General features: G+C 38.9%; 1 protein-coding gene across 1 annotated transcript in view; it reads left to right on the forward strand.

Annotated features, from left to right (window-relative positions):
• cdc73 (cell division cycle 73, Paf1/RNA polymerase II complex component, homolog (S. cerevisiae)) overlaps window positions 1–14294 on the forward strand; it is a 322523-nt gene that overhangs the window by 52748 nt on the left and 255481 nt on the right. Inside the window, exon 7 of the mRNA XM_060830176.1 lies at window positions 3330–3546. Within this exon, the coding sequence (XP_060686159.1) occupies window positions 3330–3546 (217 nt within the window). The remainder of the gene's footprint in view (window positions 1–3329; window positions 3547–14294) is intronic.

Genomic DNA, 14294 nt, shown 5'->3' on the forward strand with positions numbered 1-14294 from the left:
ACAACTTTCTTGCCAGGAACTCTTGTACATCAGCCAGTGCAAGTGGTAAAAATGGTTGAATACTTCCTAAATTACCTAATAATGTTGATGTTTTTAAAACTATATTCGCTGAGTCCAAAATCCATCATGCCAAATTGTGACAGCTAGTTCAATAAAACTCATAATGTGTGGGTTGGTAGCAGGGAAAGGAAACTATCAGGACCAGCTGTTGGATTGTCATCAAAGCTGAACTGCTTTACTAATCGCCTTCAAGGAAGGGAAATCATTCCATCCAATCTAACCTACACAATTTCAGTTCAACACTATTTAACTATTTAATTGGCTTTTAACGTCATGTAAAATATCCAGCAAGCCATGCCATTGTGCAAAAAAAGCATAAATACAGCGTCCTCATTTAAAATTGACCTACATGAAGTAGTTCTGCTTTACCATCAGTTAGTTAATAGTATGCTTAGTTAATATTTATTTTTTGTGAGATTTGTAGGAATTTTTTTGAGCTGGACTTATCTATGGCTGTGTGATATGATCACCACTGTTTTAGAGTGGCCTTCTTCACTTCCTGACATTCTGGTCACCTCTCTTGTTCACCTTTCCTGAAGTCAAACCTCCCACTTGCTCCCTCTGCAGTTTGCATCTTGCATCTGCAGCTTGAGGCTACTTCTTGTGCTCAATTTATAAGCTCTTCACAATAAGGGGCTTGAGAGATTAAATTAGTGAGAGAGAGGGTTGGTAAGCCTGTCTAGCAGTGACTGAAAGGGAAGGGGAAATGGGAGAAGCAGTGAGCTGAAGGATCTGGGAGTGGAAGAGTCAGACTGCCAGTGGGAGTAGTGCCGAACATAGTAAGTAGAAAGAGGCAGCATATCTCTCATGGTCTTAAATTCATTCATTTTTGTTTTGAAGTTACTTCCTTTACTAATATGGACAGTTAGGAATGTAAAGTGTTCTACTTTAGAATATGATGTTTTTATTTATTTTTCTGAGGTGAAAATTCCTGCTGAATCTAACTGCAACCTTTTCACTGTTGTGATGGGAAAATATGATTTGCTTAATATGATTTGATTTAAATAAATCCTTCAGGAATGCAATCACATTAAACCAGGACTTCGTGTCTCACCTCTTGTCAATAAAGTTTGCAATATTCACATCTTTGCCAGTGTCCCTCATGTACATGGGGAGGGCTGCTGTGGAATATGAAGCTGGCACCCTGAAGGCAGTTTAGCTCCATACAGCTTGGGGTCTCAAATTAGTGATGAAAGTAGTCAGTCATTGTGCATGAGAGCAAGGTTCCTAATCTTTCAAAAATACAACTTACTTCAATGAAACAAACGATTCCTTGGCACACCCACTTTTTTTCAGCTGAATTGATTGATCATAAAGATCGCATTTACTTGTATTGATTCTGGTTATGGCCCTACTAGAGAGGTTTACAGCAAGCTAAAGAAGGATCAAATGTATTAATGTTTAATATCCTCCGGTAAAAAGTAAACTATTTTCAACTGCGAAAATGGGACACTATCAAAATCTCCTTAGTTCAATTTAACTATATGTAACTATTCGTGGTTCTTAATTTAGTTCACACACTGTACTCTGTTCAGGGGTCTGACGTTCATGGCTGACATTTCATATGTATAACAATACTGTTAAAAGTATATTTTTCATTAAATAAGTGAACTCATACATGATTGAAATTAAATGGATTAGAACAAAACACAAAGGAGAGTAAATTCCAATTTACCCAGTTAGTAGGAAACCTGGGCCTGCCGCTGTGTGCAGAGCCTTTTCATCTGGGGAGAAAAGACACATAAATGCCTAAGTGGTTACTTGTTCTTAGCTTCTGCTAGAATGTAAGAACATATCATGTCATCTCAGTTTTATCAATGGCCACTTCTACTTAGAATACTCAAGTTTTAGGAATAAAGGGCTGATACCTCACTTTTCGTTTGATGTTTAATTTTATAGGGTTTTATGAGTTGCAATTTTGGTTGGATATAATATTGTTAAAGATTAAACAATGTTTGTTTTATTTGGATTTTCATTGCCTTTGTACAAAATTTCATGGCACCCTTGGACAGTTCTCTAGGTACTAGAACTGAAAATTATTGCTTTGGAGTAACGATAATTTACTACCAAGAATTACTGAAAAGTGTGCTTTCTATGCCACCTTGTGGCAGATTTGGCTTAATACTACACACATCCTGATGCTTCAGTCTTGTTATGTTTTCAACTTTACTACAGTATTTATATCTTTCTCCATCTTGGTCATTGCATTCTCTTGTTATTTAATTATGTATAGGGCCTACACCTGTCTGTATACCAGTGTACTTTATTGTACGATTTTTTTCCTCCCATCCCTGCTTACCTTTTGTTTCAAACAATGTTATTAATCCATGTACCTTTCTAGCTTTCTTGTTTATTATGCACTGTCTGATTTGCAAGACATTGTCGGTTTACAATTACATTTGAAAGTGTGGAGATTGAGGATCGAATTTTGCTTCTTGATAACTCGTCAATGTTGTTTTCAAGCTGTGTTGGATTATGGTGGTTTAATTTGTAGTTTTAGTTATTATGAGGGAAGTAAAACATTAATGAGCAGATGTAGTTATATTGGACCTGAAATGTTAACTCTTGTTTTTTTCTCCTGAGAGTTTCTCTGTTATCTTCTATTTTTATAACATTAATGAGGAGTTTGAGTTGAAGGAATGGAATTTTTAAAGGGGAGATGGGGATGTTGGTTGGAGAGTATTAGCACTTTTTTTTCAGATTACATCATTATTGCATTTGAAAATCGATTCGCTTCATTTGCATAATCGTACTTTGTTTCAGCATAAGTGTGAGAATCTAAAGCTTTAAAAAGTTGGTGCTATGTGATGGTCATTCTTCCTTCTGCTTGTATTCCAGCGATCATTTCTTAAACATTTTGTTTTCTTTATCTCCGTAATATTTTGATGAAGATGCTTTCCTGGACCCAGCATAATCTACTCTGAGCTTTTCTAAACTATCTGTCTATAGAACAGTAGTGACTACATCTCAAAGTGTAACGCATTGACATTGAAATATTTTGGCAAAACCTACATAAAGTGAAATGCATTTAGTCTTTTACGTTAGAAAGTAAAATTCAGTTTACTTGTGCCCGTTCCAAATATGACTTTGTTTGCATCTGTCTCATAGATGTATTTTCAAATTGTTGGAATTTTATTGAAGAAATTCTAGCAGTAAACTTCCTCTCAAGAAATATGACAGCATAATTTTCAATCAGTCTGGATTATTAACTTGAAGGCAGTATATTATATATGGGAACAATTTTTAGCTTTAATATTTTGGGGTTACAGGTCATTGTCAGAGGCGATGTCTGTGGAAAAGATTGCTGCTATTAAAGCCAAAATTATGGCAAAGAAACGTTCCACTATCAAGACAGATCTGGATGATGACATTGCAGCTTTGAAGCAAAGAAGTTTTGTAGACTCTGAAGTAGACGTAACCAGAGATATTGTCAGCAGAGAAAGAGTATGGCGAACAAGAACTACCATTCTCCAAAGTACTGGCAAGGTGAGTTCAAATGAATACAGCTACATTCAACCATAAGATCTCATTGCTTAGTTCTGTTTTAGTGTTCCCTCGTATTATTGTCCATCTGGGTGAGCTGCTGTTAGTCTTCTGACTCTAGGATTTCAATCCTTTCTAATAACTTTAGCCACTTGCAGCAGCTGCTTTTTCTGCTCCTGCATTGTTACCTCCTGTGTTCACCAAGGAACAATCCTTGCTCGCCTCCTATTTAAGGGTAATAGTAGAGTAATAGGATAGGGGAATGGGTCTGGGTAGGATACTGTTCGGAGGGTGTGGACTTGTTGTGCCAAATGACCTATTTCCACACTGTAGGGATTCTATGATTCTGTTTCTCATTTATGTGCTGCCTCTTGCTGACATAATCCAAAGGCACAATGTTACTCAGCTCTACCTTATCACCACCTTTGCTCCATTGTTGCTAAATTATCAGGCTGCTGATCCAAGGTCCAATACTGAATGAGCAGAGATTTCTTGGAAATGAATATTGGGAAGAGTGGGCCATTGTTTTGTTCCAAGCTCCATTCTCTGGATACTGATTCTATCCCTCTCCCTGACCACTGTTTGAGCTTAATTTGATCTGTTTGCAGTTTTAGTGTCATACTTGATCCTGAAGTGAATTATAGTTCTTTTATTCTTGCCATTACTGAGACTGCACATTTCTGGCTCCATGACTGTAGTGATTGTAACAAGGTCAGCCAGGTGGACATCATAGAATGAGTTCCCTGATTGGGGTTGTTAACTTGGTCCAATCACAGAACCTTGGCGAACCAATGTAAACTGGAATGTCTGAGGTTCTGCTCACTCTGCAAATTGTCTTTGAGGCAGCTGGATCATTGTTAAGGACCCTCCATGTGTAAATTGAGGGTGGCTTGGTGGCGGGATGCAGGCCTTTCTGGAGTTATATCAGACTTTACCCCATTCACAACTTCACAGGAGGCTCCCAAGCACTGAGGATGTCACGTAGACAGGGGACGAAACGTCTGCAGCACAAATTCCCAGCTCGGCGAACAGAACCACAATAAGGAGACTAAAACTGTACAGTGATACTCTTAAATAAGTCAGAAAAAAATCCATTTGAATTCCTAGTTGAGAAACTAGACATAGGGCAATCTCGAACAAGAAGTCATAGTTTTAGGATAAAGGTGAGCAGATATAAAACAGCTGAGGATAATGAAGCTGTGAAATTCACTACCCTAGAGTGCAGTGATACCAGGACATCAGCATTGCTCAGACTTTTAAGTCTATGAGTTGGAATGTCATGTTGAGATTGTACAGGACGTTGGTGAGGCCTCTTCTGGAAGACTGTGTCATTTCTGGTTGTCCTGTTAGAGGAATGATATTATTAAGCTGGAGAGGGAGAAGAGATTTACAAGGGTGTTGCCAGAAATGGAGGGCTTGAATCATAAGGAGAGGCTGGGACCTTTTTTGCTGAAGCACGTGAGATTGATAGGTGTCCTTATAGAGGTTTATAAAATCCTGAGGGGTATAGATAAGGTGATTAGCTGATATCTTTTACTTAGGATGGGCAAGTTCAAGGCTAGGGAGCATATATTTAGAGTGCAAGGAGAAAGATAAAACAAAAACACACAAGGTGCAATTTATTTTACACAGGGTGGTTCGTCTGTGGAATGAACTGCCTGAGGAATTGGTGGATGTGGGTGCAGTTAGAATTATCAAAAGACATTTTGGACAGATACATAAATAAATGTTTGGAGGGATATGGGTCAAATGCAGGCAGGTGGGGCTAGTTTAGTTTGGGATTTTGGTCGGCAAGGACTGTTTGGACAGAAGGTTCTGTTTCTATTCTGCATGACTCTATAATTAGACAGATTTTAAATTAGTATGGATTGCAGGTAGGCAAATGAAGTTGAGGCCAAGATGAGATCAATCATGATAGTGTCAAGTGGCTGAGTACGCACGAGGAGCTGAGTTGCCACCTTTCTCTTCTTGTTCTTATGTAATTAGTTGCTATTCCTGAGTGCTTACTTTGTGATTTATCTTCAGGTAATTAAAATCCCTCTGTGCAGTATGATTCTGTATCACTCTCCATTTAGATAATATTTTGCTTCCTACCTGATGTTTTTCTACATTATATCCCAACTGCCAATTTTTTTCCTAATTTGCTGAGCACATCTTTACCTCTTTACACACACTCTTTTGTACTTTGTTTACAACAAGCTTTCCTTACTTTCTTTGTATCATTAGTAGATTCAACTACAATACAGTCTTTAGCATAGATTGTAAATAGTTGTGGAAGACTTGTGTGACTCTGTAGCAACTCACTCAGCCATTTGACAAACTGGAGTGAGGAAGACATGGTATTAATGTGGACAAATATATCCCTGGAGCCTGACCCTTTAGAGTAGGAGTTCAAACCTCACCACAGCAGCCAAAGGAATCAAGATTCAGTTAATACATTTGGAACCTAAAATGTTTTCAGTAATGGTGCCATAAAATTACCATTGATTAGTTTTTCTAACAATCAGCCAAACTAACTGGTCTGGCCTGAATGTAGCTTCAGATCCACGTTTATATTTAACTTCTAATTTCCTCAAAAACGGCCTATCAACTGTTTAGTTCAAAGTCAGGGAAGTGTAATGAATGAGTCCACCTAATTATTTGTCAGGCTTATATTTGGGTCAAGGTTCTTTTCAGTTGAGACAAACAATTTTGACAGCATGTCTTTTTTTTTGCAGCAACAATATTATTTTAAAAATTCTACTTATTAGAAATATTGCAGAGGATTGCCAGGTGACTGATGTGTACTGTTGTCGGAAAAGTTTTGGAAAGGATTATAAGAGAGGGGATTTATAATTATCTAGCAAGCAACAATTTGATTGCAGACAGTCAACATGGATTGGTCAAGAGCAGGTCGTGTCCCACAAACCTCACTGAGTTTTTTTTTGAGAAGATGACCAAGCGTGTGGATGAGGGTAGGGCAGTTGATGTGGTATACATAGACTTCAGTAAAGCCTTTGATAAGGCTGTTATAGAAAATGTGGAGTCATGTGATTGAGGGAGATTTAGCAGTTTGGATTAGAAACTAGCTTTTGTAAGAAGGCAATGAATGGTGATTGATGGAAAATATTCAGCTTGGAATCTGGTTACTAGTGGTGTGCCACGAGGATCCGTTTTGGGACCACTGCTGTTTATCATTTTTGTAAATGACTTGGAAGGTGGATGGGTTAGTAAGTTTGCAGATGACACTAAAGTCAGTGGAGTGGTGGACGGTATGGAAGAAGGTTGGAGGTTGCAGGGAGACTTGGATAAACTGCAGAATTGTGCTGGAAGGTGGCAAATAGAGTTTAATGCAGATGAATATAAGGTGATTCACTTTGGAAAGAATAACAGAAAGGCAGAATACTGGGTCACTGGAAAGATTCTTGATAGTGTGGATGTGCAGAGGCATCTTAGAGTCCATGTACATAGATCCCTGAATGTTGCCACCCAGGTTGATGGTGCTGTTAAGAAGGCTCACGTAGTGACAGGTTTTGTTGGTAGAGGGATTGTGTTCAGGAGCAGTGATGTCACGTTGCAACAGTACAAAATGCTCGTGCAGCGTCACTTGGAATATTGTGTACAGTTCTGGTCACTCCATAACAGGTAGCATGTAGAAGCATTGGAAAAGGTGCAGAGGAGATTTACAAATTTGTTGCCTTGTCTGGAGGGAAGGTCTGATGAGGAAAGACTGAGAGACTTTGGTCTGTTCTCATTGGTAGAAGGAAGGCTAAGAGGGCATTCGATAGGGACATACAAGATGGTCAGAAAATTGGATCGGGGTGGACAGTGAGAGTCTTTTTCTTAAGATGAAGATGTCAGCTTGTACAAGGGGGCACAGCTGCAAATTGAGGCAGATGTCAGAGGCAGGTTCTTTCCTCCAAGAGTGACAAGGGTGTAGAATGCCCTGCCTGCCAATATAATCAACTCAGCCACATTAGGGGCACTTAAACAGACTTTGCATAAGTATACGGATGATGATGATGGGATAGTGTGGGGGATGGGCTTAGATTAGTTTACAGGTTGGCGCAACATTGAAGGCCAAAGGGCTTATTCTACTGTGCATTGTTCTGTGTTCTAAAATTGATTTAATAAATCAGATTTTCATTTGCAAGAATTCCTAATGGATGTTGATTATATGAAATCAAAATTTAAATGTTTGCGGCCCTTAGTCTGCATGGTATTTACCCAATAATGGGCAAAGAAATTCAAGAACATTTATGAGCGATAGCTTAATATTTCTTAGGAAGTACAGACTGGTTATATATGGTCTGAGGGTTAGCAAATACTGTTGTGATCTGCAGAAAGTAATGTAAATCTGGGATTTATAGACCTTTAATCTCTGCAATGGTGAAAATACTTAAGAATTTTACGAAATGTTGCTGAGTGTTCTTAGAGACTATCACAAGTAGTTGCTGGAGATTAAGGAGCAGGAATTAAGGGCTACGGGGAGAACGCTGGTAAGTGGAGTTGAAATGCCCATCAGCCATGATTGAATGGCGGAGTGGACTCGATGGGCCAAATGGCCTTACTTCCACTCCTATGTCTTATGGTCTTATAGGAGGTCAATTGTAAGAATGTTTTGAGGTAGTTACTCTATTTGTTGGGCATGGGCTTCTGCAGCTGATGAGTTTTCAGCATCACTTAGTAAACATTTAATTTAAAAATTACAATGAAATTTGTCATGTAACTGAAAATACTGTAGGTCACCCCCATCAACTGAACTGAATGTAGATAGGGCTACACTTGTGAACAAATTGCATAAGTTTTCATTTGAAGTTTGAGTCTGGATATGTGAGATGTTTGCTCCCTCAATTTCATTGTCATTGCAGAAATTGTGCAACAAGTTTGGATAATATAAACAGGTCGTAACAGTTAAAACAAAACTTAATTGTTTTGGTTTCCTTGCTGAAATTTCAGAACATACAACAGGTATTTCTGTAGAAGCTGGAAGTATTCCAGGGAAATGCCCATTTGTGACTATCTGCTACTGATTTTATCAAGTCAATTTGCAAGAGCAAACGAACTTCATTGATTGTTATGGAAATAAATTGAAAAGGTAGGTTGGGTGACAGCTTTTGGCCCATTTTAGTCTGAAGGTATTGATTTTCCCATCTTATTCATGGCTTTATTTGCTGTAGATGGATAGAAAAACAGGCTTGGAGTTGAGAGAGCAGTTTTTTAAAAAATTGAGATAAAAAGGTACAGTCTTCACTCAATGGAGATTTTTTTCTGTTCTCTATTAAAATTGAGTCCAGGATCCAAATCTTCCAATGTCCAGGGAGTGAAATCTAAACGTAAATCTTTGCATTTGGAGCTCCCTTCACCGCCACCATGTCCAGGGCTGACCAGCCCCTCTCCATACTTAATTATTACAAGTTTTGACACCTTTAAAATTCTACCTGAATCTGGAAGCATGTACCATTTTAAAAACAAAAACGTTAGTGTGTCCTCACCAATTGATTATTCTGCACTCATGGGTCTTACCCTTAAGAGTTTGTGATGGCCCATTTCTACATCAGCTGGAATTGGAAGTCTAACTGGAAAGAAGCAGTTTAAGTCTCAAAAGGTGGCTGACTGGAAGATTTGGGTTAACTATATAATTCAATTGGCAAATTTCCAAAATTAATGAGAAGTGGTCACTTTGTTTTATCCAGTTGGTTATTTTAATGTGTTCTGTAATAAATTTTGATACAAACTTTGTGTATCACTTTGAATTTCTTGGTTATGTTTTGTGTAATTATGAATGAAGTTTACAGTGAAATATGATAATATACACATTTAAGTCTACTGCTTTAAGATCTATTCATACCACTGTCTCCTGGTATTTTACAAAACTCCATGTAAAGTTCCTGAATTTATTTGAATGATGCACTAATGTAGATAATATTGAAATATTTAGGCGCAGCACTGCCCTTAGGCACCCAATATAAGTAACTGAGATTTCTGGAGTGTTACAATTATTTTCTTTGTTTTTGGGGCCTGTACAATTTGGTCAAGTTTGATAATACTAGACGAAGAGAAACTGTTGAGTCTGAAAAGATACCTTAGGATAAGCAAAATTAGTTGAATATAAGGGCGAGTGGAACAAAGTTGCATGAAACTTTACACTGTTCAAAGCAGAAGGCTGAATTATCAGGTTAGACAGGGATGGGAATTTGGGAATGCCAAGTACTTAAAAAAAACACTTTTAACTTTTCTATTCTTGTGCTGTGTTCATAAGTTTCAAAATCTGACGTTTTTGATCCACTGACTACAAATCAAAGGTTTGTAGGATTTGAGTGAAATGATTTCTTTTGCTCTTTCTTGAACTTAAATTTCAAAGTAAGTCAGGTCATTTTGTGTAATCAAAGGATTAAATTCCCTTATTCTAAATATGGAGCCATTATATAGATCACTACAGTGTCATCTACAGGCATTGGTTTTAATGCTCTATGTGGATTGTTTCAATATGCTGTGTGTATTGAATTTACTAAAGAAGAGATGCTCATACTCATACAGTGCAGAAACAGGCCCTTCGGTCCATCTAGTTCATGCTGAACATAATCCCAAACTAGACTAGGCCCACTTGCCTGCTCCTAGACCATATCCCTACAAATCTTTCCTATTTATCTATCCAAATGCCTTTTTAAACATTGTAATTGTATCTGCACCGTCCACTTTCTCAGGAAGTTCATTCCATACATGAACCACCCTCTGTAGAAAATTTGCCTCATGTCTTTTTTAAATCTCTCTCCTCTCACCCTAAAACTGTGCCCCCTTGCCTTAAATTCCCTCCTCCCAGGGATAAGACAACTACCATTAACTCTATCTATACCTCTCTTCATAAACTTCTTTCAGATCACCCTTCAATCTTCTATGCTCCAGTGAAAATAGTCGCATGAGAAAGTGAGGTGTGCAGACGTTGGAGATCAGAGTCAAAATGTATGGTGCTGGAAAAGCACAGCTGGTCAGGGGAGTCGATGTTTAGAGCATAAGCTCTTCATCGGGAAAGTTGAAACGTCGACTTTCCTGCTCCTCTCCTGCAGCCTGACCGGTTGTGCTCTTCTAGTGGCACACCTCTTGACCTGAAAAATGTCCCAGCCTATCTTTATAACTCATACCTTCCATACCTGGCAACGTCCTGGTAAATTTCTTTTGAAACCTGTCCAACTTGGTAATATCTGTCCTATAACTGGGTGACCAGAACTAGACACAATATTCTAGAAGAGGTTTTACCAATGTCCAGTCCAATCTCAACATGACTTTCCCATTCCAATACTCAGAAGTCTGAGCAATGAAGGCAAGCATGCCAAATAGCCTTCCAGGAACATGGCACTCCAACCAGCACTCTATCAACAAACACATTGACTTGGATCTCATTTATCACCCCCTGAGAAAAAGAATAGGAAATGATGCCACCAACTCAAGGAAACTCAAACACATAAATAGAAAGTGGACTGTACCACCAGTGCTTCATCCGGAGGCTCACTGATGATGTTACCTAGTATGGTGACAAAACGTCTGAAAATGAACCTTCCAGCTCAGCGAGCAAACCTATATCCAGAACCTCAACTTGAGCTACAAATCTTCTCAGAACTAATTCTGTCTCCTGTCAATTATGTAACAAATTGGCAAGCTCGTCATGAACCCCATGTGACCTAATTTTATTAATTAGCCTACTATGTGGAACATTGTTACAGGCTTTACTAAAATCCAAATAAACGACATCTACTGCTCTGCCATTATCAATCTTTCTGATAACTTCCTCAAAATTCTCAATCAAGTTTGTGAGACACGATTTTCCTCGCACAAAACAATGCTGACTATCCCTAAACAATTCTTGCCTCTCTAAATATTCATGAATCCCATCTTTCAAAACCACCTCCAACAAGTTACCCATTATCGAAGTAAGGCTCACAGGTCTGTAGTTCCCAGGCTTCTCCCTCAACCCTTCTTAAACAAAGGTACAACATTAACAACTGTCTAGTCACTGGGCATCTTGCCCATGGCTATAGATGATGCAAATATTTCTGTAAGGGTGTTGCAATTTCCTCCCTTACTTCCACAACATTATGGGATACATTAGATCAGGTCCTGGAGATTTATCCATCTTTATATTCTCCCAGACCTCCTGAACTTCCTTTTCTGTAATGTGAATTGTTTTAAAAACATCAAAGCTTAGTTCTCTGCATTCTCAAGACTCAATTTCTTTCTCCACATCTTCTTGATGCGGAATATTCATTTATTATCTCTCTCTCTCATCTCCTGGGTTTCAGCTCAAAGATATGACCTCTCTGATCTTTAAGAAGTCCCTACCCTTTTTCTAATTACCCTCCTGCTCTCAATGTATTTGTAGAATCTCTTTGGATTATCCTTAACCTGATGTGCCAATTCTGTCTCCTATCCCATCTTTGCCTTCCCAATTTCTCTCTCAAGAATGCCCCTACACTCTTTGTATCGATTAAGAGATTCAATTTAATCAAGTTGTCTATATCTAACATAAAATTCTCTTTTGTTTTTGACGAGAACCTCAATATCTTGATTCATCCATTGTTTCTTAATCTTACCAGCCTTACCCTTCACTCAACAAGAGCAAAATGCCTCTGAACTCTCGTCACCACACTCTTGAATGCATCCCACAAGTCAGAGGTCTTTTTATCTGTGAACAGTCTACTCTAATCATATCTGCCTTACTGACTTTCAGTTTTTTCTGTATTGAGCGGCTTAGGGTTGTTTTATTTATGTATGTACTGAGCTGCCGGTGTTGGACTTGATTGGACAAGGTCAAAAATCAGGTTATAGTCCAGGTTATATTGTGATTTTTTTTTTAACCATCTATATATCCAGAAGTGTTCTTACATCCAACAGAGCTGCTTTGTTCCCATTGCCTAATCACCCGTGGTTCAGGTCTGTTCTCAAGCCTGATTAATCACCAGGCTTGGATCTTTCAACCTTCTCCTTCACCAGGTGGTTGTGGACACAGCAGTGCTTCGAAAATTAGTGCTTCCAAATAAACCTGTTGGTCTATAACCTGGTGTTGTGGTGATTTTTAACTTAATAACCTGGAAATATTTTGATATACTTGTGTTAAGGTTAAAACAAACATTGTGATATCCTGCTCGTGTCTATTTTGCAAATATTGTCATGTTCCTGTTATTATTTCCTCTGAGAAGACTCATCGTGGGGTTTGAATAAGTTACTTTTGTCTTGGTTATGGTCTGCTACTAATTTTTCTAGCAACAAATGTATTACATTTATAAACCTCAGAATTATTCCCTTGTTTGTGTTTTTTTCCCCATCAAGGCCTTTTTAATTGAATAATTGGAACTATTTAGCTTGTTTAGAGCTATGCTATCTGCTCACTCCTGTGTTTCTCAGTAACCTGTCAATTTAACTCATTCTTAATATATTCAGGTGGGTTGTATTGCAGTTATGTGAACAGTTAGCCAGGAAATTTGGCAATGAGAAACCTGCTGCAACACCTTGGTAAGTATTAAAGTGATTCCTGGACTTAACTCTCACATCCCCAGCTGCATCTCCCCAAGACTGCTTAGATCCCCCACTCCCAACTGGACGTGATCTGACACCCTCTAAACCTTTCATGTACGTGTACATGTCAAAATGCCTTTTAAATGTTGTAACTCTACTTGAATCTACCACTTCCTCTGGCAGTTAATTCCACATGTGAACCACTCTATGTGAAAATGTTGCCCCTCAAATCCCTTCTCAATCTTTCTCCTTGCTTCTTAAAAGGTGCCCCTTAGTTTTGAACTCCCCTATCCTGGAGGAAAGACTCTTGTCATTCAGTGAAAAATGTTACAGCCTCTCCTTATAACCGAAACGCTCTGGTTCGGGCAACATCCTTGTTAATCTTGTCTGAACCCTCTCCGATTTGCTAATATCCTCCCTTTAGCAGGGCGACCAGAACTGTATGCAGTCCTCCAAAACCGGCCTCACCAATGTCCTGTTCAATCACAACATGACGATGCAATTCCTATACTCATTGGTCTGCGAAATGAAGACACGTATGCAAAATGCCACCTTCATTACCTTGCCTATCTGAGCTGCAAATTTCAAAGGAACTCAACTCCTAGGTCTCTCTGTTCGACAACGCTACCCATGGCTCTACTGTTAACTATATAAGTCCTGCCCTTGTTAGTTTTACCAAAATGCAATACCTTGCATTTATCCAAGCTGCAAATGTGTTGCTGGTCAAAGCACAGCAGGTTAGGCAGCATCTCAGGAATAGAGAATTCGACGTTTCGAGCATAAGCCCTTCATCAGGAATATTCCTGATGAAGGGCTTATGCTCGAAACGTCGAATTCTCTATTCCTGAGATGCTGCCTAACCTGCTGTGCTTTGACCAGCAACACATTTGCAGCTGTGATCTCCAGCATCTGCAGACCTCATTTTTTACTCGACTTATTCCTGATGAAGGGCTTATGCTCGAAACGTCGAATTCTCTATTCCTGAGATGCTGCCTAACCTGCTGTGCTTTGACCAGCAACACATTTGCAGCTGTGATCTCCAGCATCTGCAGACCTCATTTTTTACTTGCATTTATCCAAATCAAGCTCTACTCATCAGTTGAGGGAGGGTGGAAGTTGGTAATCAACAGGAGGTCTCCTTGCTTGTGTTTCACTTGACACCATGATACTTCATGGCATCTAGAGTCAATGTTGAGGCTATGCATGGCGACTCCCTCCTGACTATACACCACTGCGTCACTACCTCTGCTGGTTCTGTCCTG

The sequence above is a fragment of the Hemiscyllium ocellatum genome, chromosome 9 (genome assembly GCF_020745735.1).
Source record: "Hemiscyllium ocellatum isolate sHemOce1 chromosome 9, sHemOce1.pat.X.cur, whole genome shotgun sequence".
Classification (NCBI taxonomy): domain Eukaryota; kingdom Metazoa; phylum Chordata; class Chondrichthyes; order Orectolobiformes; family Hemiscylliidae; genus Hemiscyllium; species Hemiscyllium ocellatum.